Source organism: Artibeus jamaicensis, unplaced genomic scaffold, assembly GCF_021234435.1.
Source record: "Artibeus jamaicensis isolate MK-2021 breed Jamaican fruit bat unplaced genomic scaffold, CSHL_Jam_final contig_484, whole genome shotgun sequence".
In the NCBI taxonomy this organism is placed as follows: domain Eukaryota; kingdom Metazoa; phylum Chordata; class Mammalia; order Chiroptera; family Phyllostomidae; genus Artibeus; species Artibeus jamaicensis.
The window spans coordinates 425,781-453,779 of record NW_026521859.1 but is presented as its reverse complement, the minus strand read 5'-3'; the positions used below and the strand labels follow the sequence as shown (position 1 = coordinate 453,779).

General features: G+C 35.5%; 1 protein-coding gene across 1 annotated transcript in view; it reads right to left on the bottom strand.

Moving 5' to 3' along the window:
* BMP5 (bone morphogenetic protein 5) overlaps positions 1 to 27,664 on the bottom strand; it is a 120,582-nt gene extending 92,918 nt beyond the window's left edge. Inside the window, exon 1 of the mRNA XM_037152083.2 lies at positions 26,481 to 27,664. Coding sequence (XP_037007978.1) covers positions 26,481 to 26,970 — 490 coding nt within the window. The 5' untranslated portion in view covers positions 26,971 to 27,664. The remainder of the gene's footprint in view (positions 1 to 26,480) is intronic.
* Between the last annotated feature and the right edge of the window lie 335 nt (positions 27,665 to 27,999).

Genomic DNA, 27,999 nt, shown 5'->3' with positions numbered 1-27,999 from the left:
TTTTGCTTTTATTTCTTTATGTTGTCCTTTTAGGATTTAGTGGGGCATATTGAATAGTATGGATGATTTATTAATCTGCATTCATATCAGCATTTTTAACAACAGTTCTAAAAGCATGTATTTCACATAGAGCATAGCTATGGTATCCATTCTTAAATTTTGATAAAATTTTAGTCCAATATTTTCTAAATCTTGTTTCTTAAACATAGAATTTTTTAGTCGAGATTTATTTTTAGAAAAGATACTTATTCTCTATTTTATGACTATTTAATTGTAAATATAGCATAGCATATAAAGGATCTACCTATTTGGAGAATGCTGTCCAAATAAAACGTGCTATTATGTAGTTCTACAGCTCTGGGCAAATGAAGATGTGCGAGACACCACCACGGTCAACACACAGAAGCGTTCCATCATCATCTGGCAGTGCCTTAGTAGTGCAGCCCTCATCTGCCTTTAATCCTCGGCAAATACTCAACCATTTCCCATCTCTATAGTTTACTTTCCATAGAATTTCCTATGAATGAAATTAGACCATATGTAGCCTTTTGGATTTAATACGTCTTTCTTAGAAAAATATATTTTTGAAGGACTTCCGCCAAGATGGAGGCGTAGGTGGATAAGCCGTGCCTTCTCACACAACCAAGTTTAGAGACAACTAAATATTAGCAACAGAAAACAGCCAGAACACAGAAAATTGAACTTTTCGGAAGTCTGTTAACAACAAATTCTTCAGCCTGATCGGTAAGGGGCGAAACCAGCAGCTGGTGGAGCGGGGTTGCACAGGAAAACTCGGTCAGACAGACTCAGGCGTGCAGAACCAGGTGCAGGGTTGGACCTAGTGAGCAATGGAGCCAGCGACCAAGCGAGCCACCACAGGGAAACAGTGAGGGAGCAGGGCTGCAAGTTGACTGTGGTCGCACATTGGTACACGGATAGACAAGTGAGGGAGTGGGCGATTGGACCGGGACCAAGCCGGTCCCCGCGGCAGCAGCAGGGAGGGCGCCGCCATTTCCCTGCTCTGACCCTGCCTCCACATACAGCGTCATAACCCAGCGACCTGGTAGTCCAAGGCTCCCCTCCTCACACTTAAAGGGTGCGAACAGACCAAAAATGGCTCAAGAAGATCTCAAAGCCCCAGAGCCTATAAATCTAAGCGATGAAGAAATAGCAAAACTCTCAGATGCACAATTTAAAACAGTGGTGATCAGGATCCTCACAGAACTGGTTGATTATAGCCACAAATTAGACAAATATATGAAGGCGAAACTAATTGAAACGAATGGAATTGCACAGGAAACCAATAGCAATGAAAAGGAAACTGGGACTCAAATAAATGGAGTGGACCAGAAGAAAGCAAATAATGGCCAAACAGAAAAGAGTCAAGAAGCAAGAATTCAAAGAAATGAGGAGAGTCTTAGGAACCTCCAGGACATCTTTAAATGCTCCCACATCCGAATTCTAGGGGTACCAGAAGGGGGGAAAGGCACAGCCACCAGTGGAAAACTTATTTGAACAAATAATAAAGGAGAATTTCCCCAATCTGGCAAAGGAAATAGACTTCCAGGAAATCCAGGAAGCTCAGAGAGTACCAAAGAAGTTGGACCCAAGAAGAAACACACCGAGGCACATCATCATTACATTAGCCAAAATTAAAATGAAGGAGCGAATCCTAGAAGCAGCAAGAGCTAAGGGGACAGTCATCTACAAAGGAGTCCCCATCAGACTGTCAGCAGATTTCTCAAAAGAGACCTTACAGGCAAGAAGGGGCTGGAAAGAGGTATTCCAAGTCATGAAATCCAAAGACCTACAACCAAGATTGCTCTATCCAGCACAACTTTCATTTAGAATGGAAGGACAGATAAGGTGCTTCTCAGATAAGATCAAATTCAAGGAGTTCATCATCACCAAGCCCTTATTATATGAAATGTTAAAGGGTCTTATTGAAGAAAAAGAAGTTAAAGAAACATGAACAGTGAAAGGACAGCAAACTCACAGTTATTAACAACCACACCTAAAACGAAAGCAAACTCAAAGGACAGCTAGATCAGGAGTGGAAACATAGAAATGAAGATCTCAAGGAGGGTTAGCAACAGGGGAGTGGGAGGAGGAGAAGGGGGGAGAAGGTACAGAAAATAAGTAGCATAGACAGTAGATAGAAAATAGATGGGGGGCAAGAATAGTATGGGAAATATAGCGGAATTCCTAAAGAACTTGAGACACATGGACATAAACTAAAGGGGGGGTAAAGGTGGGGACGGGGGTAGGGTGGAGGGGAATGAAGGGGGGAATAGAACAACTGTAACAGCGTAATCAATCAAAAAATTTTTTAAATATATTTTTGTATAGGTTAATCTATATACTAGCATCTCTCAGTAGTTCTCTTCTTTTTATTATTAAGAATTCCACTGATGGATGTGCCCTGTTTGTTTAACCATTCAGCCATTGGAGGACATCTAGTTCTTTCTGCTTTTGGTCAATCATCAGTAGACTTTCTTCTAACATTCTTGTACCAGTTTTTGTGTGAACCTCAGATTTCATTTCTCTAGCATAAGTACCTAGAAGTGAGCTTTCTGAGTCACAATGGCAAGTGTACCTGTAATATTATAAGAAACTGCCATGGTATTTTCTGACTACATCATTCTGCATTCCAGCCAGCAGTTTTGGAGGTCCACAGCCTTGTTAGCACTGGTGTTAGGAGGTTTTGTGGGTTTTTTCCCCATTTTAGCCATTTTTATGTTGGGTAGTAATATCCTTTTGTGGTTCTTATGAGCATTTTTCTAATGACTAATGATGTTGAATGTGGTTTTATGTGCTTGTTGACTACCATATATTTTATAATACTTTAAGATTTATATGTCAATAGGTATAAGAACAAACTGACAGTAACCAGAGAGGAGGCAGGAGGGGATAATCAGGGGAAAAGGGGCAAAGGTTCTCGGGAACATCTATAAAGGACACATGGACAAAACCAAGGGGGGTGAGGGAAGTGGTGGGGAGGAAATGGAGGCAACTGTACTTGAACGACAATAAAAATAACTAAATAAATAATAACATTTTAAAAATTAAAAAATATTTATATATCATCTAATTAGTATTTAAATGTTTCATAGAATCTCAAAAAAAGTATATTCTCTACACAATTTGATACATGTCAAAATATTTCAAAATATAGCCGTTGAGATATGTCAATTTGACTTTATTAATTACATTATTTAAGTACATTACTTTACATATGTATGTGTGGGCTCTATTATATAGTTTTAATTATCATAAGGTTCATACCATAATTTTGTTTCTACCAATTTTTATTTACACTTCTAGCAGATTTTGATTTATTACTTTCCATACAAAGAGATGGCAGTATTGGAGCTTTGTCAAATTTTTTTTAGCTCATGATCATAGTGACTTATTCTTTTTTTTTCTTTATAATTAATTTTATTTAGTTATTTTTCAAGTACAGTTTTTTGTCTATTTTTTCCATCCCAGCCTCCCCCGCCCCTTGCTCCATAGTGACTTATTCTTTTACATGTCATTTATTTTCCCTCAAATTCTAGACTCACTAATATAACATTCTGACTTCTACTTTCTGCTGCTTGTGTTTTCCTGAAATATCTCACTTCTTAATTCAGAATTTATCTATTCTATGATTGTTACTTCAATTGAGTTATTTTTGTAGTTAGTACACTACTGTACTAGACTTTGGATTTCTAACTTTTACTTAAGTGCCTTTTTATAAAACTACCCTATTCGTCCAAAAGAATTAAATGCCTAGGAATATAAATTTAATGAAAGATGGTGAAAGACTTGTACACTGAAAAAAATAAAATAAAACATTGTTAAATGAAAAAAAAAACTACCCTATGATATAGCACTGAAACTCAGAAAGGTGTTATGCATGATTCAATCATTTTCAAAGCTAAGAGAGGTTGATATAATGATGAACATGTATAAAGAAAAAACAAGGTTTAGAGATTACATTTACCAAAAACAAAACTGTAGACATACCCTAGTACTCTTCCACAACCTCACATGTAGCCTTCAACCTAGCAGGTGCTGAAGAGGTCATGGTGATGGAAGTGATTGTTAATACTCCACATTGTGCAGTACTCTAATTTATATAACTTCTGTGACAAAAGTGATTCCAAAATATCTTGGGATTCTTTGAAAAGGCTTAGACTCAAAAATCAAACTTGATACTAAACTAGAAAGTTTGTAACTTGCAGGTAAACACTGACAATTGCTAGTCAATTAAAAATAATGTTCTCGTTTACTTAGTATTCTCTCCTCTAATGTGAAAAGGCCACCTTTAAGTAGCAAATAATTGAGATATTTGTTTATTACACTTATCACATCCCAATTATTCTTGGTCATAAATTTTATAATCAAATTTCAGAAGATCATCTGGACATAAGGTTATTTAGAACAAATCCATTTGTTCAGTTGATTTTAATTCTCCAACTGTGGCTCCTTGAAGACTAGGAATTCCTTATTCTTTTTAATTTTTAACCCAGCTACAGTAGACTTTTGAGAATTTCTTCCTAAAATGGAATATGGGTGGTATATTTCCCAAACTCTTAAATGTTTGAAAGTGGTTTCCCATGGCTGTTAAAAAAAAGTAAAAAATTAAAGTAAAAATAGAAAAATAAATGAATAATTATTAATATCTAGTCACAAGAAGAATTTATAATCATAAAAATGAAATAAGGCAAAGAGAAAAAGAGAATAAAAACATCAACATAGACTTCCCAAAGGGAAAATGTAAATGGCCAGTAAATGTACACAAAAATCAAGTCCAGATGAGATAAAAATCTAAAAAAAGATAAATTTTAGATAATCAAGAATCTAAATATTTGTATTTAATTTATATTTCAGTCTATAATCTAGCTTTAGCATTACACTGTTGGTATAATCAATTTTTATTTTATTAGAACATAAAAATTGAATCATTAGGGAAAAACAATTTAGCAATACTTTTTAGATTCAGAAAATAATCATACCTTTCACTCCAATGACTTATTTTCTAAGAATGGATCCCAAGGAAATTGACAGAAATTTGTAAAAGTACTTGTATATAAATATATCCATTGAAATAGAGTATATGATAGGGAAAACTGAGAAAATTACATGCCCAATAATTAAAGAATGTTTAACTAAATGATGAATTACTCAGCTGAAATATTATTGTCATCAAAAATATTCTCACAAAGAGCAGATGAACAAGTGAGAAAAGCCATATACTAAAAAAAAATCAAAAATAATATAAGGATACAACATTGCATAAACATAGCTAAACTCCCTGAAAAAGTACATTTTAAAGGTATAGAAGGGAATACATATAAGAATCTATAATGGTTGGTTCTAGATAAGGGAATTAAAACTTTTTTGCTGGTTCTTTTTAATTTTGGATATAAAGAGACCACAATGTCAACCAATTAGATCCTGCTCTGCTTGTAATATTTCCAAATGGCATTTATAAAATGGTATGTCCACATGGAAGAATGATTCTCAGAGTGAGTTTCTTATAACACCAGGTACCTGTGGTGCTCTGTTAGGGGAGTCCCAGAGCCCAGCGTTCATGTGAAACCATACAACCTATTCATCCTCGCAGAGATTCACAATACCCATCTGCATAATAAAGATACTGAGCAGTCTCGTCTTGGAAATATTAAAACTTATTTAATTAGTGCTCCACTGCAGTATTCAAATTTATTTGACTACAAAATTTCAGATAACACCTCTTAAAAAGACGTAGAAATACTTTCAGTGAAATACACCTTAGGAAATATTGACAAAGTTTTCTGAGTAAAAAGAGTAAATGATTGACAGTACCCGAGAGATTTAAATAATTATGATTCAGCATGTGCTTTAGTTATTATATGTCAATGCAGTTAGTGGAACTAAAATGAAATTTAATTGTTGGCCTCTTGGTAAACAATCATTTTATCATTTGATTTCCTAAGGAAATTTCAGTCTAAATTATTAGAAATCATTATTGAGATTGTTTACTCCTCTCTTCGTTATTGAGATTATAGCTGGCCTATAGGTAGACTGTGTAGGACATGTTAAGGGAATGAAAAGACAGTCAAAAAAAATAGAACTTTTAAAAAGCAGCAGATGGCATCCTAAATGCTCATCTTTACTCTGCAGTTACCTCTTGGCTTGCTTTCCTTAGCAGAGATTACTCCTCGGGCAGTTAAATAAAAGTTGGTATGTTAACAATAATACCTACTTTTCAAAACACCTCTTTCAATTCCCCTTGCTTGATACTGAGAGCAGAGCGGGGCTGGAACTCAAGTGTGCTCATGTATTTCAGCATTTTACCTTGAGAAATATTGTCATCTCAGAAATATTTTCTCTTGGGGGGGAAAAGTAATTTTCCGAAAGCCTTAGCCTCAATTCATAAGATACTGAAGGAGCAGAAATAACCTATTTATTTTGTGCGGTACAGGGGAAGAGAGTGAGCTATGTGAAAGGAGCTCACTTTACACATGCAAAAGATTAGGCCTGTAGCTGCTACAACTCAAGAGGTGTGTTTTAGACATGGAGTGTTCAGGGTTACATGGAGCACAGAGGGGCTTGCAGCCGTAACTAGTAGGATGAACCAGAGGCTAATCTACCAGAGTTCCTATCTGCAGAAGCAGGAATTTTCTAACTTGTAGGTTATAAGGGTCATGCAGTCCAAACTTCACTTTAGTAGGTTCCTCATGAGATTCACCGGTCCATTTAGGAGTGGGTAGAAAAGCTAGGGCAAGGATTCATATTTAACTGCAGGGTAGCCCTGTCTGCTTGTGTGGCCTTCTATACTGGCCAACAGGTTGGTAGGTTTCCAGTATCTAAATGAACTCACTATTAGTTTGTTCCAATCTCCAATCACTGCTTTTGAGGCCTTTCAGTGTTTGCAATTTTGATGTTCTTCCTCTTTTCTATTTTGCCAAATGTTACTCCTGTTCATGCCAAGTCTTTTAAGATAAACTCAACACAGATCACCTTCAAATTCCTCAGTAATGACCAGTTAGGTTGCATGCAATACCCTTAGTGTCTGCCAAGTGCTTCTTTTCCTCTGCCTTGTGAGTATTATATGTGCCTCCTTCAAAAAGCCACAGCACCCTAATTCAGAAGAAGGCCTGTAAAGAGCTCAACTCCAGGTGTAAGACTCTGTAAATCCACTGGTAATTTCCCTGAAATACAAGACACTACTGATGAGGTGAAAATATTCCAAATCCAAAATATGAAATGTGGAAAAAATATATAGAACTTCACAAATAGTTCAATGTCCCAGTGACAACCTTCCCAATGGCATTTACAAAGATGCCACAGCACAGCAGTGACTAGCCTGGAATCTGAACCCAGTTCTTCCTATTGCAAGATGAAATCAGCTAACATCTCTGGGTCCTACTTTGTTCATCTATAAAATAGGGTAATCTGGTGAGAATTAAATAAATTTGCACTTGAAATGCTGTTAACACACTATCCTGGACTTCTTACGCACTGAATATATGCTAGCAGTGGAAGATAGTGAATTTGCAGTAGAACCATCATTGCAAGTCTTAAGTTCCTCTACTTTTATTAGTTCACTTTGGTGATTTGGGCTTTTCTCAGTACGAATTGAGAGGTAAATACCAATAACTGTGGTGGTGAACCAGGAGAGTGAGATCCATATTTTCCTGCATTATTCATTTTGCAATTGCAACAGATCTTTGGTAAAAAGTAAAGCAGTTATGAAATACTGGTCGATTTTTCTCATCAACTTAAAGCAATAATTGCTTACTGCCTAATATCCTGAGTAGATTCAAAGCAATGTATCAAAGGGGTCTTTATACCAATTCTTGGAATTCTCTGTTATTTTTCCACATTATAAAATGCGTCTCTATTAACTCTTACTATATAACCTGCAACTCTCATCAAGTTCAGTATGCACAGCAACAAAGTAAACCCTGAACACAAGCTTGTTAGCACACAATTGAAGAGGGAAGAAAGGGTCAGGGGTCAATATTTAGACAGATCAAACAACTTAATTTTGAAAAATGTATGACCTTTTACCCTTATTTCCTGAGTACAACACAAATAAATAACGAGTGTTTAAGCCACACTTACGCTCTGGAATGTTCAGTAGGCAACAGAAACCTTCTTTTTAGATATTTCCTTTAAAATCACCGGAGCCTCCATGTTATTAAGGCTCCACAGCTACACAAGCAAATTTCTGACAGAGGCCCTAAGACTTGCTGAAGCTTGGTTCTACTTTTGCTCTATGTCTTTTGGATTAAAAGGCTTCCTTAGGCTCTATTTACTGGTAACAGGATTTTTAATTTTCCTTTAAAGGGATGGAGGTTTAAAAAGTATTTTAATTCTACCTAGTTATTTAAATAACAAAAGAACACACTCTTTTTATGGTGTTTGTTAGTACTTTTAATCTTTTTTGGTGTGATTTCTATAAAGTATATGACATTGAGCAAAAAAATCCTGGCACAAGAATCAGGGATTCTGGGCCTAGGCCTGGCTCTTCTTGCCCTATAATTTTGGCAGTAAAACAGTCACAGTCTTTTGCACAATGCCTGGCCCAATGGTAGGTAATCAGCTTATATTTGTCAAATAACTGAATGAATGACCTTTCAGACTTCCAGTATCCACAGATGTATATTGTGGAATCATATCTACCTCCTGGAGTGCAATGTACTGCAATAATATAGATGAAAGCACATAATGCACATAAAGATACTTTCAAAAAGTATTAATCACGAGTGTGGGGGTAGGTTGGGATGGGGGGATTGAGCAAAAAGGAAAAAGTACTCATGGACATGGACAACAGTGTGGTGATTGCTGGGGGTAGGGAGGTGTAAGGGGACTAAATGGTAATGGAAAAAATAAAATAAAGATTAAATTATTTTAAAGTTGCACATTTTAGAAATATTTTTCAAAAGTGCATTACCTAGTTAAAGAGTAGTGGCAAAGAACCAGTATATATCCAGACAGAGCAAGGATCCAGGACCAAGTCTGCCATTTACCACCTGGGTAACATTTGTAAGTTATTTAACCTCTGATAAAGCCTCAATTTTCACATTAATAAAATGGGAAGTGAAAAATGTTTACCAGTACAACTGACATACAAATTAATTTAAATAGTGCATTCAAATCACTTAGTCCAATTTCTGGCACAGGAATTATACATATTGTTTTTATTGCTGCTTTGATTAGTACAGCTACAAGTATACTATAATTTAAAATTATATATACCTGACAATGTCATATACTTTAAATGTATCATATACACACAAAAATAGTTCACTTAATTTTGATAAATTCTTCCTCAAAGTAAACAACTATAGAATAATAACTGTTTTGACACAGCAGTAAGAAAAATAAAAATCTGAAGTGTTGATTTGAATGTTAGTTACATGTGTTGGAATCCATATCACAAGTAAAAATTTAGCAAAGATCATCTTAATGTCTTGTCTTTTATACATGTTATCAAATAATTAGAAACCAATAAATCTATATATTTCCACTCAACATATTATAAAATATCAAAAGTCAATACTTTATAATATGGATATCATAAATACAAGATATCCACAGTACATGCATGATTTCTTGTGTGACTTTGAGGATCAAATCTATAATTCTCATCCTGCTTCAAAATATTATAACAGAAAGCAATTCAATAAAATTAATAAAGAGATCTGTCATTGTAAAAAAGAAAAGAAAAGAAAACCCAACCCAAAGAAATAGTCTAGGAAAGTCAAAATATTTAAGGTTGAATGTTGTTAAATAGGAACAGAATTATAATAATGATATCAATAGTAATGAGAAGAGCTACAAATTAGGAAATCATAAATTTAAACATGATTTGAGTTACATACAATACCAAAAGCTTCTGACTGAATGATTATTTGAACAGAGTGGCTCTCCTATTTAAAGTTCAGTTTATTCACCAAGATTTTCATCATGAATCAACTTTTAAAAAATTAAAACTGTAAACAAACAAGTTGGCTTATGAAAATAAGTATTAAAACTCTTCAACAGTTTTTCTCCCTTCATGTAAAGGGTCATTTTGAGAGTGCCCATGTCTTTACAACCAAATATTTTCCAATTGTATATTATTACTTTGGCCTACAGTCAGTTTCCTTCTCTATAACAAGCAAGGAAATGGAATTGGTAATATCTGGAACTGAAGTAAAACCATGAGTTGGTTCTAGGAATCTGACCAAATGTAATATGAATAGCACCTTTCAGCAGCACATCACAGAAAATGTTGCCTTTGGGTGCTCAAGGGATGCCCCACAGTCACCTGAGGGCTTCACTGTAGACTGACCCCTTCCAGGACACCCAGATACGCAAATACCATCCATCAACAGTCCAACTTGAGGACAGAGTCAATGAAGTCCAAGGGTTCATTTTCTTTTGGATAAAGAAGTCATGTGTATGATGTTCCACAATATTAGCAAAAACGTTTATCTGACAAAGTCTGGTGGACTGGGTGTGGATCTCTTCAAACATTAGAACTCCATGGAGTCAACTCTGGTAGAACTAGTTATAGTGGCTATGGAAACGATTCAGTTTCTCATGTAGATTTAAAGGCCTATAAACTTACTTAAGCCCTAACTACAATTCTCTATTGTAATCTCTAACTTACAGATAAGAAAATAGTTTCAATAAAGTGAAATAATTTGTTGGAGAATATGCTGCTGTTAATGCAAAGCTGGTATTCAAACCAGTATGTCTCCAAAGACCTTATACTCAAAACTTGCTGAGATAGTTAAAGGACCAAGTAATTCCTCCTTTTAGAGTTTTCAGTGTACAGATCTTTTACCTCCTTAAACGTGTTCCTAAATATTTTATTCTTTTGTATGCAATTGGAAATGGAATTGTTCTCTTAATTTCTTTTTCTGATGGTTCATTAATAGGATACAGAAATGTAACAGATTTCTGTATAATAATTTTATATACTGTGATTTTACTGAATTTATTTACTAGTTCTAATAGATTTTTTGGTGCAGTCCATAGGGTTTCCTACATATAGTGTCATGTCATCTGCAAATAGTGATAGTTTTATTTATTTCCAATTTGGATGCTTTTTGTTACTTTTTTCACCTAATTTTCTGGCTAGGACTTTCAATGCTATGTTGAATAAAAGTGGCAAGAGTGGGCATTTTTGGCTTATTCCTGATCTTAGAGAAAAAGTATTCAGCTCTTCACTATTGAGTATGATAGCCTGTCCTCAAACAATCTACAGATTCAGTGAAATTGCTACCAAACTTCCAATGGTATTCTTCACAGAACTAGAACAAATAATCCTAAAATTTGTATGGAACCCAAAAGACCCCCAATAGCCAAAGCAATTTTGAGAAAGAAGAAAGTTCGAGATATCATACTACCTGATTTCAAAATATATTACAAAGCCATAGTAATCAAAACAGTAAGGCAGTGTTTGATTACTATAACAAAAACACAGATCAATAGTACAGAATAGAGAGCCCAGAAATTAACCCATGCTTATATGGCCAACCAATCTACAACAAAGGAGGCAAAAATATACAATGGGGAAAAGACAGTATTTTAAATAAAAAGGCACTGGAAAAACCAGACAGCTACGAGCAAAAGAATAAAAGTGGACTACATCCCTGCACCATATACAAAAATAAACTCATAATATACTAAAGGCTTAAATATAAGGCCAAAACTATGAAACTTCTAGAAGAAAGCTTAGGCAGTAAATTCTTAGGCATTGGCTTCAGCAATCTCTTCTTTTTTTTAATTTTTATTTTATTGATTATGTCATTACAGTTGTTCTATTCCCCCTTTCATTCCCCTCCACCCTGAACACTCCCTCCCCTACCATCCCCCCTTCAGTTCAGGAACACGTGTCTCAAGTTCTTTAGATTCTATATCTTTCATACTACTCTTGCCCTCCCCCCTATCTATTTTCTACCTACCATCTGTGCTACTTATTTTCTGTACCTTCTCCCCCCTTCTCCCCCTCCCACTCCCCTGTTGCTAACCCTCCATGAGATCTCCATTTCTATGTTTCTGCTCCTGATCTAGCTGTCCTCTTAGTTTGCTTTTGTTTTAGATGTGGTTTCTGTTTGTTTGTTTTTAGATATGTCTCCTAAGGCAAGGGCAACAAAAGCAAATATAAGCAAATGGTACTTCATTAAACTAAAAAGCTTTTACATAGTAAAGGAAACAAAATGAAAAGGCAACCTACTGAATGGGAGAAAATATTTTCAAATGTTATATTTAAAGAGGGGATAGATCAAAATATGTAAAGAACTCAAACAACTTAACATCAAAAACAATCTGATTTAAAAGTGGGCAGAAAACCTGGATAGACATTTTTTTTACCCTCACTTGAGAATAGTATTTTCATTGCTTTCAGAGAGGGAGGAAGGGGAAAGAGAGAAAGATACATCAATCTGAGAGAGAAACATCTATTGGTTGCCTTCTTGCATGCATCAATGCAAGAAGGAACAGCTATTGGTTGCCTTCTCATACACACCCTGACCAGGGATCGAACTTACAACCCAGTTATTCCACAACCCACTTATTCCACAACTTGATTGTGAATCACACCTGTAAACCTTCAGGCTATGGGGAGATGCTCCAACAAACTGAGTCACACTGGCTAGGGCTAAATAAACATTTAAAAAAAAAGAAGATATAAAGATGACCAAGAGGCACAAGAAAAGATGTTCAACATCACTTATCATTAGGTAAATGCAAACCAAAACAACAATTAGATCCATGTTAAGTTATTTTAGGTATCTTCACACTGTTTCCCACAGCAGCTACACCAATTTGCATTTCCACCAACAGTGAAAAGGCTTCCCTTTCTCCACATCCTCACCAGCATGTGTTGTTTGTTGATTTACTGATGGACATTCTGACAGGTGTGAGGTGATATCACATTTGCAGTTTTAATTTGCATTTCTCTGATGATTAGTGGAATTGAACATCTTTTCATATATCTACTGGCCCTCTGTATGTCCTCTTTGGAGAAGTGTCTATTCAGGTTCTAGGCCCATTTTTTAATTGGATTGTTTGGGAGTTTTTTTTATATGTGTTGAATTTTATATGTTGTTTATAAAAATTTGAGTATTAACTCCTTATCAGAAGTACCAAAAATATGTTTTCCCATTCTATGGGTTGCTTTTAACCCAGTGAACCTAGTTATGGGAATATATCTAAAGAAAACCAAAACATTAATTCAAAAGAACGTAAGCACCCCTATGTTCATTGCACCATTATTTACCATCGCCAAAATATAAAAGCAGCCCAAGTGCCCGTCAATAGATGAGTAGATAAAACAACTATGGGACATTCATACAATGGAATACCATTTGTCTGTAAAAAATAAATGTTTACCCTTCGTGACAGCATGGATGGACCTGGAGAACATTATGATAAGCAAAATAAGCCAGTCAGAGAAAGCCAAATACCATATTATTGTACAAATGTGTGGAATCTAATGAACCAACTGAATTAATGAAGTAGAGACAGAGTCACAGAGAGCAGAATGACAGCTACGGGGGTGCCTAGAGGGTGGAGGGATCAAGCAACAAGGAAAACAGACTCATACATATGGACACCAGTGTGGTGATTGTGGGGGGCGGGAATATAACAGGGATAAATGGTAATGGAAAAAATTCAATGGAAAAATAAGGAGAAACACCCTCACACATGTCAACATGGCCATTACTAAAAAGACAACAAAATACACGTGTTAATGAGAATATACAGAAAGGGGCCCCTAGTGCATTGTTGGTGAAAATGTACATGGATAGAGTCACTGTGGAAAATAGAAAATTTTCTCAAAAAGTTAAAAATAGAACTACTATACAGTCTAGCAATTCTACTTCTGGGTATTTATCTAAATAAATCAAAAACACTAATTCAAATAAATACCTCTATGTTCATTGCAGTGTTATTCACAATGGCCATGACATGGAAGCAACCTAAGTGTCCATCGGTAGATTAATATGAATGAAATCTTACCATTTCCAACAACATAGAAGGACCTAGAGGGTGTTATTCTAAGGGAAATTAGTCAGACAGAGAAAGCAATCACAGTATAATTCACTTATATGTAGAGATTAAAAAACAAAATAAAAACAGACTTACAGAGATACAGAGAACAAACTGATGGTTTCCAGAGGGGAGGAAGTGGGCATGGTAAAATAATTAGAGGGGATTAAGAGCTACAAACTTTCAGTTATAAAATAAATGAGTCACAAAGATGTATAAAATAGTACACATGGTCAATAATATTGTAATAAACATGTGGTGACAAACAAGTAGAGATTGTGGTATTACTTAACAGTGCATAAACATATTAAATCACTATGCTGTACACTTGAAACTAAGATATTGTTGTATGTCAACTATAATTATTATTATTTTTTAAATTCCCCTATCTCTGAGCAAAGAAAACACCTATAAAACATTAACCATAGAATCAAGATGATGGTGTAGGTGAATGTGGTACTCAGAATTTTCTACATCCACATCAAAATTACAATGAAACTACAAAACAACCATTCAGAATTGAGCCACACTAAGACTTGTAGGAGAGGCAAAGAAGTGAAAGGGGTTGGTCTTACAGTAAACCACCCGTGGTGGTTAAAATATTGGGAGGGGTACCTCTGCTGTGAAGGTCTCACCTGAGGAGCCATGGGTTCTAACTCCACACCAGAACCCCTGGCCCAGGGATCCTATGACAAGAAGAGAAGTCCCTATAACTTTTGGCTGTGAAAATCACAAGGATTGCAGTTGAGTGAGACAGAAGGCTCCAAGGGTTCCAGGGGTTCCTCTTAAAGGGCCCTCATACTACCTCATACTAGCCCTCATACTGACTTACTAGGACACACTTCCTCTGAGCTTCAGTGTTGGGGAAGCAGCTTGAAAGGTGTCAGGGGCATGTGGAGAGGAATTCAATTGCCTGGCTTCAGAATGAGGGCTAAAGCAGCAGCTTTCTCTAGGAAGTGACAGCAGAGATGTCACTTTGCTGAGCCCTCCCCCTGCAGGTGCAGTCTGCCATCATATCTGAATCTCCATTAACCTAGCTAACACTGTTTGCCCCACCTTCGTGATTCCTTGAGACCCTGCTTCACCCAGCTTGGGGACCCACCCAAGCCTTTTCTATAAAAAATGGCCTCTCTTGGCTCATGCTTTGAATTTCCCAAATATCTCTCCGACAAGCAGCAATCTGGCCTCTTCATACCCTGTGCCTCTTGATTAACGGCCTTAGGTCTGGTACCAGCAACAGCCAAGCTTGGTTTGCAGCTTGGCCTCTCCTGGGCAACTCCAAGCCAGCAGCCATCTGCATATCACTCTATAAGCATACCAGGTGGCCCTGGGAAGACCATAGGCAGTAGCTGACCTTGGCCTATATTTCCCAGGAGGTTCCAGAGCCAGTGCACCTGGTGGACATATTCAGATCACATCAGAACACCACTTAACCACCTCCACAAGCAACATACTCAAGGAGTGAGTGGCACACACCAAAGCCCCACTGAAGGGACTCCTGCTCCATAAAGTCAGCCCCTGTACAGCAGCTCCTCCACTGTAGTTACAGCTGATTCTCCCAGCCTATTGGCCTGGGGAGCAGGTTGTCAATCCCTCCCAGTGATATGCCAAGAGCAATCAAGGCCCTACTACAATTGGAGTGTGGCCACAACCCACATGAAGCATGCACCTCAACACCCAACTCAAGTGATGGGAAGCTATGCCACTGGGCCTTACAGGACACCTCCTACATCAGTCCACTCTACCAAGACTGGGAGATAGAGCTTCCCCACCAAATACACAGAAAGAAACACAGGGAAGCAGCCAAAATGAGAAAACAAAGAAATAGTTCCCAAATGAAAGAACAGGAGAAACTTCAGAAAAAGAACTAAGTGAAATGGAGGCAAGCAAACTACCAGACACAGAGTTCAAAAAAATAGTCATAAGGGTGCTCAAGGAACTTAGCAAGAACTTCAACAGCATTAAAAAAAACAAAACAAAACACAAAAATCATAAAAATTCAGAAATGAAGAATACAGTAACTATAATAAAGAATATATTATAGGGAATCAATAGTACAGAAGATAAAGCAGAGGATCATATCAGCAATTTGGAAGATTGGAAAGTAGAAAACACCCAATCAGAACAGCAAAATAATTTTTAAAAATAAGGATAGTTTAAGGGGCCTTTAGGGAAATAGTAAGCAAATAAATATTCAGTTAATGAGAGTACCAGAAGGAGAAGAGAGAGAGCAAGGGACTAAGAACCTATTTGGAAAAAAATGACCGAAAATTTTCCAAACTGAAAAGAAAGAAATGGTGAAAGAAATATACATACAAGTCTAGAAAGCACAGATTTCAAACAAGATAAATCCGAAGGGATCCACGCCAAGACACACCATAATTAAATTTCCAAAAATTAAACACAAAGAGAGAATCTTAAAACCAGCAAGAGAAAAGTAGTTACTTACCCACAAGGGAGCTCCCTCAAATGTCAACTGACTTCTCAACAGAAACTTTGAGGCCAGAAGGGATGGGCACAAAGCATTCAAAGTGATAAAAAGCAAGGACCTACACACAAGCTTACTCCATAAGACAAGGCTATCATTTAGGATCAAAGGACAGATAAAGAGCTTCCCAGACAAGAAAAAGCTAAAGACTTAATCACCACCAAACCAGTATTACCAGAAATGTCAAGGGAACTTCTTTAAGAAGAAGAAAAATAAAATCAAAACTATAAATAATAAAATGACAATAGCTACATACTATCAATAGTTACCTTAAATGTAAATTATTTAAATGCTATCATCAAAGAATATAGGGCAGTTGAAGAGATAAGAGAACAAGACCCATACCCATGCTGCCTACAAGAGACTCACTTCAGATCAAAGACACACAGAGACTGGAAAGAGATATTTCATGAAAACAGAAACAAATGAAAAAAGCTGAGGTAGCAATACTTACACTAGACAAAATAGACTTTAAAACAAAGGCTGTACGTCACAAGAGACAAAAAAGGGCCAGCAACACCACTTCTGGGTATTTATCTGAAGTAACACGAAACACGAAACATGAAGACATACATCCATGTTTACTGCATCACTATTTAGGCAAGATATGGAAACAACTAAGTGTCCGTCAACAGACAAATGGATGAAGAAGCAGTGCATATATACAATGGAATATAAGTCAGCCATAAAAAAGAAAATATTGCCATTTGCAAGAACACGGATGGACCTAAAGGGTATTATGCTATGTGAAATAAGTATGATGGAGAAAGACAGATGCCAGATGATTTCACACATATGTGGAGTCTAAAACAAACCAATAGAACAGAAACAGACTCACAGATACAGAGAACTTTTTGCCAGCTGCCAGATGCAAAGAGGGTAAGGATGGAGGAAAAAGGTAAAGGGATTAGAAGTACAAATTGGTAGTTACAAAATTGTCATGGGGTGGTAAAGTACAGCATAAGGAATATACTCAATAATACTGTAATAATTATGTATGATGTCAGGTGGGTACTAGATTTATTGGAGTAATTGCCTGTACTTCATAAGTTATATAAATGTCTTATCAATATGTTGTACACCTGAAACTAATATAATTTTGTATGTCAATTGTAACTTGAAAATAAAAATTAAACTATTTAATACAAAAAATTTAACCATAAGGTTATTTAGTCAATGACCTTCACTTCTTCCCCACTAAGTAAGGTTTTGGTGCCTGTATCAAGGTTATTTGCAGAAGAGCTTAGACAGTTTCCAAGTCGAATTATCTTTTCTTCTGCTTTTGATAATTATAGAAGTAAAACCAGTTTTAAATTACCATCCTTAGTGGCTTTGAAAGGGAACATGGGCTGTACTGGAAAGGGCCTGTTCTATTCAATGCTGTCTGTGATTAAAAGGCCTGGCTAAGGATCTGGCCTCGAGGCGTAGTGGTTGGTTATTTATGAGAACTAAATAGCAGACATATTTGCCCCTCCATCAAATTCTGCCTCTGTACGTCACAAGAACTCTGCCAGAGGAAAGGTAGCAAGAACACAGATCATAATCTCAATTTACTTCATTGTAACGTTATTTCTGCCTGCAACATTAACTTGAGAGAATATCACGTAATTCCACTCAGAATTCCAAAACCTTTAACAGACAGTCGTAGGTCATTTCAGGAAGAATGACATAGGATTGAGAATGAACAGATCTAATGAGTTAAAAAATATATACTTCTCTTTGTATTAGCTCTACATATCTGCATACGCTGTAGTACTTTCCGTACTGAGTTTTTTGATTGGCAATCGCAATCTACTGTTTTTATTGTAATCTGAGAGTGCTACTTCTCCCTGGGTTTTTGTTTTAAAATTCACTGTGCTCTAAAATAGTTTTAACATATCCCATGAAATTACTGATCCATATACAATACAATTTAACATGTTTTTTTTTTCACATGCCATGTGCATTTTTGCAACTTTCTTTCACCAACTCATGAATAAACCCTCACATTAACTTATGATTATCTCTGGAATTTTATAAATGAACCAGAACGAAAGTTAACATATGAGTAACTGAAATTGCACTGAAACTGAAGTGATTCTAGAGCTCTTGTGACAACACAGCCAATATTCATTTATGTATTTGTGCCAAATGTCTTCAGTTTGTGTCTCAAGAGCCACTCGTCCAGTGGAAACATGGCCCAGAACTGTGGTCTGGGAATGTCTTCCTCAGTCTCCCTCCCAGCTGCATACCAGGGGCTGGCTAAATGGCATCTCTCTCAGAAAGGTCACGTTCCTATCAAGCTGGCTTCCAGGAAAAGCTCTCCTCTGAGCTTCCTGCCCAGGAGTGGTGAAGGAAGGTTTCCCTTCTGTTCCAGGTGCTGCATTATCCTGTTTTGTCAAAGGAAAAAAAACACACCAAAACAAAACAAAAACCCTGCATACAACATTTAAAAAATTGTATTAGTTAAAACTTCCACAACTGATTCATTTTACTCATGGTGTCTCTTTCCTTCTGGGACCCTGATACACCACTGGGGACTAAAAAGGATGAATAGGCCAGGCTGACGTATTATTGACGTATTGTTCCTGCCCTAACAATATGTCATCAAACATGCCAGGCTGGCTTCCCTGGCATGCGGCCTGTGCAGTTACACAGAGCTCTGCACTCTGAAGTCCCCGTGTTCAGCCTACTACTCTGCTGCCGTCACTTTGGATGGAATTCTTAATACTTCTTGAGCAAGGGGCCCCACATTTTCATTTTGCATTGGACTTCACAAATTATGTAGCTACTCCTGCAAATATGGTACAGATGTTCCACACAAATGCAGCTCTACTAACAATAACAGCCCTTTATTGAGGTCTCACTCTGTTCCAAATACTGTTCTTAAAATTGTGTGCACATTAACTCATTTAATCCTTTCAACACTCAATGCAGAAAGTACTATTATTATCGGCACTTTCTAGATAAGAAACCAGAGGCACGGAAAAAAATTGAGGCAACTTCTCAGAGGTCACACTGCTAGAAATTAGAGCGTATGGGATTCCAATTCAGACGTTCTGGCTTCTTCTGTGCTACTCTACTTTGTGATGGAAGCACAGAGAGGAAAGCCATTGGATTTGATTATAAATTAAACCTGAAATCTACTTGAGTCGTATGGACTTCAGATCCTGAAATATTCTGTATCTCCTCTACAGAAAGGCTGATCACAGTTACAATAAGGACACAGAAGCTGTGCAAAACAAGTAATATTGAATATCTCATGTCATGACAACATTCAAATAGCTGAAGTTATTCATAAATGTTGACAAATCCTTTGATTTTGACACATCTCATAGCCTTAACTAAGTTTAAATGATATTTATATTTATTCATCATAACATTTTAAAACCATTTTTTCCGTATTCCTAACAACTCTAGGAAAGCTGTTGGACAACAAGAATAAAAAAGAAGTTATTTGCTTCCAGGCAGAAGGTAAACAAGCACAATATCTAAGAGATAATCTAATTAATTTTTTTTTCCTTTTAAAAATACCCAGTTGTGTCTTCTAATGCAAGCACAAACACTCCACTGTTTGGGAAAAGAAAAATGAGAGGCCACATCCTGATAAAGATGAGATTTCATTGTCTTAGATGTCATAAAACAATGTATACCCCAGTTTAATTTTTATACCAAACTATTGAACATTATATAAGGTCTTGGTTTCTAAGTTTGATGTAATATTTATGTAATTCACTGCTTTCAAAGAAGAGAATATGCATTTTTTTTAGTAGTGAAGATTTGTTGTTTTCTTTTCTCCCCAAACCAACTACCAATCCTTCTTACCATCTACAAATGATTTTTTTCTCATTTTAAACACTCTACACTTTAATTTATTGTGTTTCTACTTTTGTAGATTATGATTTACCGCAACCATTTAGACAAGACATATAAACATCTCTAAAAAGGCAGGTGAATACACTCACTATTATTTTTATCTTACTGTCATAGCATTAAGATCCATAACTGAATCTTAAACAGCCCAATCTGACATCCAAATCACAACGGATCTCTTTTCCCACCAAATAAATGAGCCAGTTGTCAGGGCTGACTGGTGTGTTCTAAAGAATATCTTGGCCAGGGCTATTATTTTAAGGGATGAGCAAATGGGGAAACCCCACAGCTGAGCCAATAAAATATGAACTTAAGGTGCAAAGAAGCAGTCATAAACATTGCTTAGAACAAGGGATTCATTGTTTCAGGCCGACCCTGCCAGTGGCTCCTCTGATCTCAGGCCTTGTCTGTGCGTCAGGAAAGCCTCTTCCTCTAACCTGTGGTTTTTTCAAGCTGAGCTACTACATTATTTATGACTGTACATGTGAGTAGCCTGTCTGTATGCTCCTTGTACACAGACACTGAGAGCCCCCCACCCTCCTCCCCACTTCAGTATTTCAGTGTGGAAGGATGAAAGGGTTTCCCCCTGGAGCTGATGTTGCTGGGATGTTGAATTAGCTGCTGTGTCAGTGTGAGGTGCACTGAGGATTTCCCAACACGCCCTCCACCTGCACACCCAAAGACAGCCTCTAATGACTCATTCTGTTCATTTTCTTTCCATCCAGGACTCTTAAAGCTATTCTATTTATTTCTCTGTCTCATTCTCATTGTGCCATACTGGTTACTCTTGATCTCTTTATCCACTCTCATCATCTCCTTGCAACTTAAGAAATGAAAATGTCTTCACAGAAGTGATATAAATATTAAATAAAATAATATAAGCAAAAGTGTTTTATAAACTAAAAGAGAATCAGATGTTTGATTAGAGTTTTTGTTTTGTAATTTTTGTTTGTTTTATTTTTTCCTTTTTAACTTTCCCTTAAAATTCAGCTTTGCATTTTAGTTTATGTTATAAAATAGTAAAGGCAAAAACTATTAAGCTCTGGCAGTGGGGTCCCTGGGGAGAGGTGAGGAGGCCAAGAAGAATGGGACAGTGAAGGTAACAATTACTAGGGATGGCAACAGCCACAGCAGCTCTGGTGCCCTGGGGAGCTTTTCTCCCCATGGGCGAAGGCTGTAATTGGCACTTCATAACCTTTTCCTTCCCAGCTAAAGAGAAAAGAGGACACTGTACCTAAATGATCACACTGTAACTAATTGATTTTCAGCTAATCTAAGCCTCCAGCTATGAAGAAATGAAGACCAAAGGCAGATCCCTGGAAGGGTGAGAGCTGTAAAAAGAAGGGTGCTGAGAGAGCCTGGGGCTAGAGATACCCCAGAACTAAAGAGGAAAGGCCTCGCAGTTCGATTCCCAGTCAGGGCACATGCCTGGGTTGCAGGCCGGTTCCCTGCAGGCCAGTTCGCAGCAGGGGATGCACGAAAGGCAACCACACATTGATGTTTCTCTCCCTCTCTCCTCCCCCCTTTCCCCCTAAAAATAAATAAATAAAATCTTTTTAAAAAATAATAGTGAATAAAGAGGAAAGGCCAAAGCGAGGGGGAGAGGGGTAAAGGGAGAGGAGAGAGGGAGGTGAGTACTCTAGAAAATGGAAGAATGAAAGGATAGAAATTGGAGGCGGTGGGTGAGGCTGTCCCAAGCCTTCCTAGAGGGTGTTATCATACTTTCCTATTTCCAGCTCTTCTTATTGAACTTTTAAAACTTGCTATTTGTGAGTGACAATTAAAGCTTTCAAAAACACTTTTAGTTAAATGACAATGGTAAGTATCTCTGCAGCCATGCCCACCACTGAACAACAAAATAGCTTTAGAGGAAAACAAGGCCCCCTTTGGTCCCTTGTACCAATGCAAAGGGCTGTGGAAGAAGAGAGAAAAAGCTCTCCATGCATGATAACTTCTCCCTTCAGAAGTTGAGAGTTTTACCTCCTAGCCAATGTTACCCCAATAAATTCAGTTAAAAAGTTAAGAGTTTTAAAGAATGATATTTTTGCCCCATAATAGCATTTGTGATTCCAGACATAATACATGAATATGTACTTTAGTGAATTTAGATTATCTTTCCTCCCATCCTATTTTTCTTCCCTCAAAAAAAAAATTTTGCATGTGTTTATGGGTGTGTTTATGTTACACAAGTGTTAATAACTCTGTTGGAGAGATTACATAGATAGGCATCTTTAGGTAGATCTGTATATAAAGTCCTCTCCACTAGGCACTTGAATCAGCCAAAAACAACAATAAATATCAATGATGTCTTTTGAATCTTTCAACCAAATACATAAGCTTTTTTTTTCTTCTAGTATCAGGAGAGTTTAATGATTTGAGGGAGTAAGGGTTTAATTTAAGGTTTTGAAAGCAGTGTTTTCTATTTCATATCTTAGCATGCTAAATATATTGTTATAAAATGAATAAATGTAAACATTATATTTATATATTTTCCATTTCAAAAATTAACATATATTCTTTAAATATAATCTAAGAAGTATTTCAGTAAGTCAAGACCATTAACAAATCCCAAACTCCTTTTCTTTATCAGAAAATTACATGTAGACTAAGTATAATATAAACAAAAATTTCCTGTACTTACTGTTTTTTTGTAATTCCTCTAAAACATTTTGTTACTTTAATTATATGTTCAACAAGTAATTAAATATTAGTTTCTAACTAAAAGATCTTAGAAATACACTACATGTTTATGTTTATATAAACAGAAGTTATGCTTAAATATTTCAAGCAAATTACCTAGTTATTCATTTTATTTGCATAGGTATTTGATCTATAACTCAACATTTTTAAAAAAGAGATGGTTAAAAAAGAACAAATCTTTTAGAAATACATTTTTGTTTCTAAAAAAATACTGTAGCATTAACTAAGACAAAATCCCACTGAGAGTCAATAGTCTCCAGGACAAATTAGAGAATTCAACCTGTAAAAGCTAGATTCTGTGGAAATGACAAAAGTTGGCCTAACAATGATGAGTAAATTAGAGTTGAAAGTTTATGTTCACATAATTAATAATTAATATTTGTTTCTTTAAAATAAGTCACTAAAATTATTTAAAGGTCAAAATAATATGTTTAGTTTCATAGTTAGTAGATTCTATTTACCTTAACATAATTTATTTATATTTTCCTTTTTCACTTAGTAAATCCTAAACTGTTTTTCATTTATGGACAAAAAAACTGTCCTCATGTGAAATTTGAAAAGTAGATATTTTGTTAAATAGGCTTGATTTTGTTAAATTAAGCTTGATTGTTATTGAGGAAAGCTTACACTGGAAAAAAATAACTTTCTGAATGACAAGTATTATAGAAAATCAATTATTTGACTTGAAATGACACATGCAAGCATTAACAAAAAGGGTATCACTCAATCCCTTTTATATAATTTATCTTATTATGATAAATTATATAAAATTTATGGGAAATGTCAACAGATTCCACATATTTAAATATCCAGGTGACTTCCTCAATACAAATTCCTGACCTAATGCTAATTTGATCATTTTCCCTAAGTTCCCATCATGTACATATCTTTTAAGACATTAAAAAAAGTAAATAAAAGACAATTCTCCTGAGTTTTCTAAGAACATGAAAATGTTGCAGACAATATTTGCTAATGAGTGTTACATTAGGACACTCAAATTCTTAGCACAGTTGATGATATTACAGTGTGGCCTTTTCTAAGTATGCTTTGACCTATTTTATCATGGAAAAAATACAGAAAAACTTTTACTAAGTAATGATAGGTTGCAAGTTTTGGATATATTAGAAGGCATTGTCTGAGGATAATAAAATAAAATTGTGGTTCCTATTCCTTAGAGACTACTGGAAAAACTCAGCATCAGAATCAATTTATCAGTAATGTAATGTGAAACAGAACATTTAGGTTGGGATATTAAATTTAACACACCAACATGGTTTATTATTGAGGATAAATCATTACTCAGCAGTTCAAGCGTGATAAAAATAAATAAATAAAAACTTTCTGAAGTTGATATCCCATTGTTTCTCTAGAGTAAAATGAATAATTATATTTCATGCTATGGTTAATGAACTAGCTTGTCATTTTAAGTCAAGCAATATGACAAAAACTTTATTAATTTTAAAAATATAATCATTCTTAAATGATAAAATTGGTTCTAGAAGTCACTGAATAAAATTGTTTATTTTTCTTTTTGGTTTTCTTAGTCTATGTTCATTTATAGAAAGTAATGGCATACAGGTTTAAATATCATACTTAATTTCTTTCTAAAAAATAAATCTACTTTATTTCTGAATGATCAAAATATTCAAATATAATAAAATATATTATTTGAACAGATTCATGACTGAACTATTGTTTTTTAAAGTGTATAATAAAACACATTCTTCTGTGTCAGGTTTTATACGACCTGAACTAATTTTTTTCAATGATTTATTTTGCAAATACATAAATCATATTAGGTTGAAATTTTTCTCTTGAAATATTAAAATTTATTTAAATAATTTAATATGCTTTAGAAATCATTACAAAGTAAAAAACATCATCATAAGCCACATTTGCATGCTACTTATAGAAGGAAAAACAATCAACCTGATATAGAATTAAGCTATATTTTAATGGATTGAAAGTTCCCACTGAAACCTGTTAATTATATGTTCAAGAAAAGGTGTCCAGGACACCTAATTAGGGCAACCAGTGATGACTTACTAAAAGTTAATAATGAGAACTTTGTCTCTAGTAACATGAAACATATGATTTATTATACACCTTACCCTTCATGCTAGGACTGCTGAGAGCAAATGAACAGAGCAAATTAAATAACATACATTATAAAAGCATCATGTGTTATTAGGAGTTGCTGCTATCTGACTTTTCAAAGGATAATTTTGAGATATACGAGGAAGTATTTAATTAAGTGTATAATCAAATGTCAATTTTAAGTCAAAGCAGATTTCATTTTTAAAGCAAAGTCCTTAAAGTTCTTTCATTAAAATGTTCTCCATCATTTCAAGTTGATTAAATCTGTTGAAAAATTTTGTCTTCAAAAATAAATATATTCTACATTATTATTATTTTGAATGTCTGAAGATAGTAAATTTTCACCTGCATCGTCTATTAAAATACTTAAATAAAATTATAACACTTGTAAAATTTTAAATTGGAAACTCTTTAATATTAATGCAAGACAAATTATAAGACATTAATTTACTCTTTGAGGTTGCCAATCTTTAAAAAGCCACCAGAGAAGTACTAACATGGAGTAAAAGATAATTTTTAAAAATATGCTATAATAATGTTACTAATTAAATAATTTCAATTAAGTTTTATCTCAAATGAAAAGAAATTTTGTATAGGTAAGGACCATCATGGCATGATTTACATTTCCTGTGCTTCTGAAGAAAATCACAGAGGTATGATATGTATATATCTTAATCATTTCAGTTAAGAAATTTCAGATTGAAGCTTTGCTTCTAAAGTATTTTTCAGAGAATTTCATCATCTCTCCATGAAGCTATCCGATAGTTATCTTTTACAATGATTTGATCTTAGTTAATTCCATTTCAATTTTTTTGCAGTAGTCACCTCCTATGAATGAGAGCTTTTAAGTAGCACAGAAATATATACTTATGTTTCCTAAATGACTAATGAAAAAATAATTCAGAATGTCGCTTTTGCTTTTCCATCTGTAAATGCTTTTAAAAATTATTTGATTATTATTTTTGTCCAGAGCATAGCTATCCTCATAAATTCTTTCTTTTTTAAGACTATTGCCTGTTCACTCATACATTTATACATTAAACAAGGTTAATATTTTAACAAGATCTGAAAAGACCCAAGTCTACTCCGACTATAAATGCTTAATTTTAGCATTTTATATTAAAAATAAAAAATATATATGGCTTTGTTGCCTAAGGCAAAATCTTACATTGCATCAGTGAAAGAAAGGAAACAGGAGCTGGAGAGGAGAGTTATAGAAAATGACTTTGTATAAACATGACCACCTACCAGGCAGCTACTTTACCATTAGAAAAACTTCCCCTTGTAATAACACAGATTAACAAAGAAATGAACAACATACCTAAGTTGACAAAGCTCATGACCATGTCAGCATCATTCAGAAAGTTGGTATCATGTAGGCTGGCTAGAGGAGGGCTCTGGGTGGTCAGGGGAGTTGTTCGAGATAACTGTATGCGACGAGGATACCCATTAGGAGAGGCTGGGTACCCCTTTCTTGCTCCTCTGGTCTCTCCTGCCAGGGATGCCCTCCCTGAGTATTCCGACTCTTCCGGATTTTCTTCGCTGGCCATAGCATTGTATAGGTCCAGCATAAAGAGAGGTGCAGAAGAAGCTTGTTTTCCAGGTGAAAATGGCCTGGGTCTGTGAGGCAAACCCAAGATAGAGAGAATTTCCCTCTGTATTTCCCGTCTTTCATGGTTCCGTAGTCTTCTATAAATAAAACTGGAGTGAACATGATTGTCTCCCAAACCTCCTTTTGCATAACCTAGTAGAACCCAGCAGCTCCAAAGAAAACCCACAATACCCCTAAAGAAAAATACAGTCAGATGCATTTTTGTCCAAAAGCAAAGTTGATGTTTTTAGTCCTTCTTGTCCTCTTAAAAAAAAATCTAAGTTTCTAGGAGGTACAATTTCCCAGTAGCAGAAAAAACAAATTTACCTATTCTTCATGACAGTGACATTTCTGAACACAACATCCTCACTGATTTTCCTGTCCTATTTCAAATATTTTAGAATATGTCAAGAGTAGTGATTTCTAAGAAAGCTGGAACTCAAATTTCCAGTTATCCACAGTTGTTAAGAGTTTTTGCTGCATTGACGTAGCAGAAGACGCTTAAAATTATCTGATCAGATGACCTAGGCATTCCTATATGAATTTATGATAATCAAGCCTTTGGTATTTGAATTAATGAAAGTTGATCTTCTGATAAGCTGTAGTTCCCAGAGTTATCTTCACTTGCTCTTGAGTTCTTCTCAACCCTGAAGCTCTTTCCAAGACAAATCCTGATTTCTGAATCACAGATCTATGCTGATCTGCACCTTGGTGTTGGAATATATATTTGTCCGGCAGCTTGGTGATAACTTTAACATCTTTTGTGTCGTCTTAGTGTAAAATACAACTCAAGGTTGTACTATTCAAGTAAATGTGTTTCCCTGTATTTACTTGAAAACCTTCCTGTAAGTCCATTCAATCCCTTTCTCCTTCTTACTGTTAATTCCACCTCCAGCAGGCACAAATATACCAGCCCTCTTCAAGGGAGATCTAAAGAGTAATGTAAGCACAACCCTGCTGGGAAAGAAGAGGCTTCTCATTGTAATTTGAAACTGGTAAAGCAAAAAGAACTTAACCCTTTTGCTACCAGAAAAGCCTCCATTTTCTCAATTTCATAGCCACACATCTAACACAGAACAGTGATGAATGGGGCAAATAAATTCTAGAGGGGAAAAAAGCCAATTTTCAAGCAGCAGATTGAAAATTTTGCAACTAATTTTATATAGTACTCTTTTAGATCTTTCTTTTAATAGTACATATTTAATACACTTCTATATTAAGTCTCAGGTTGTGGCTAAATTAACATGAT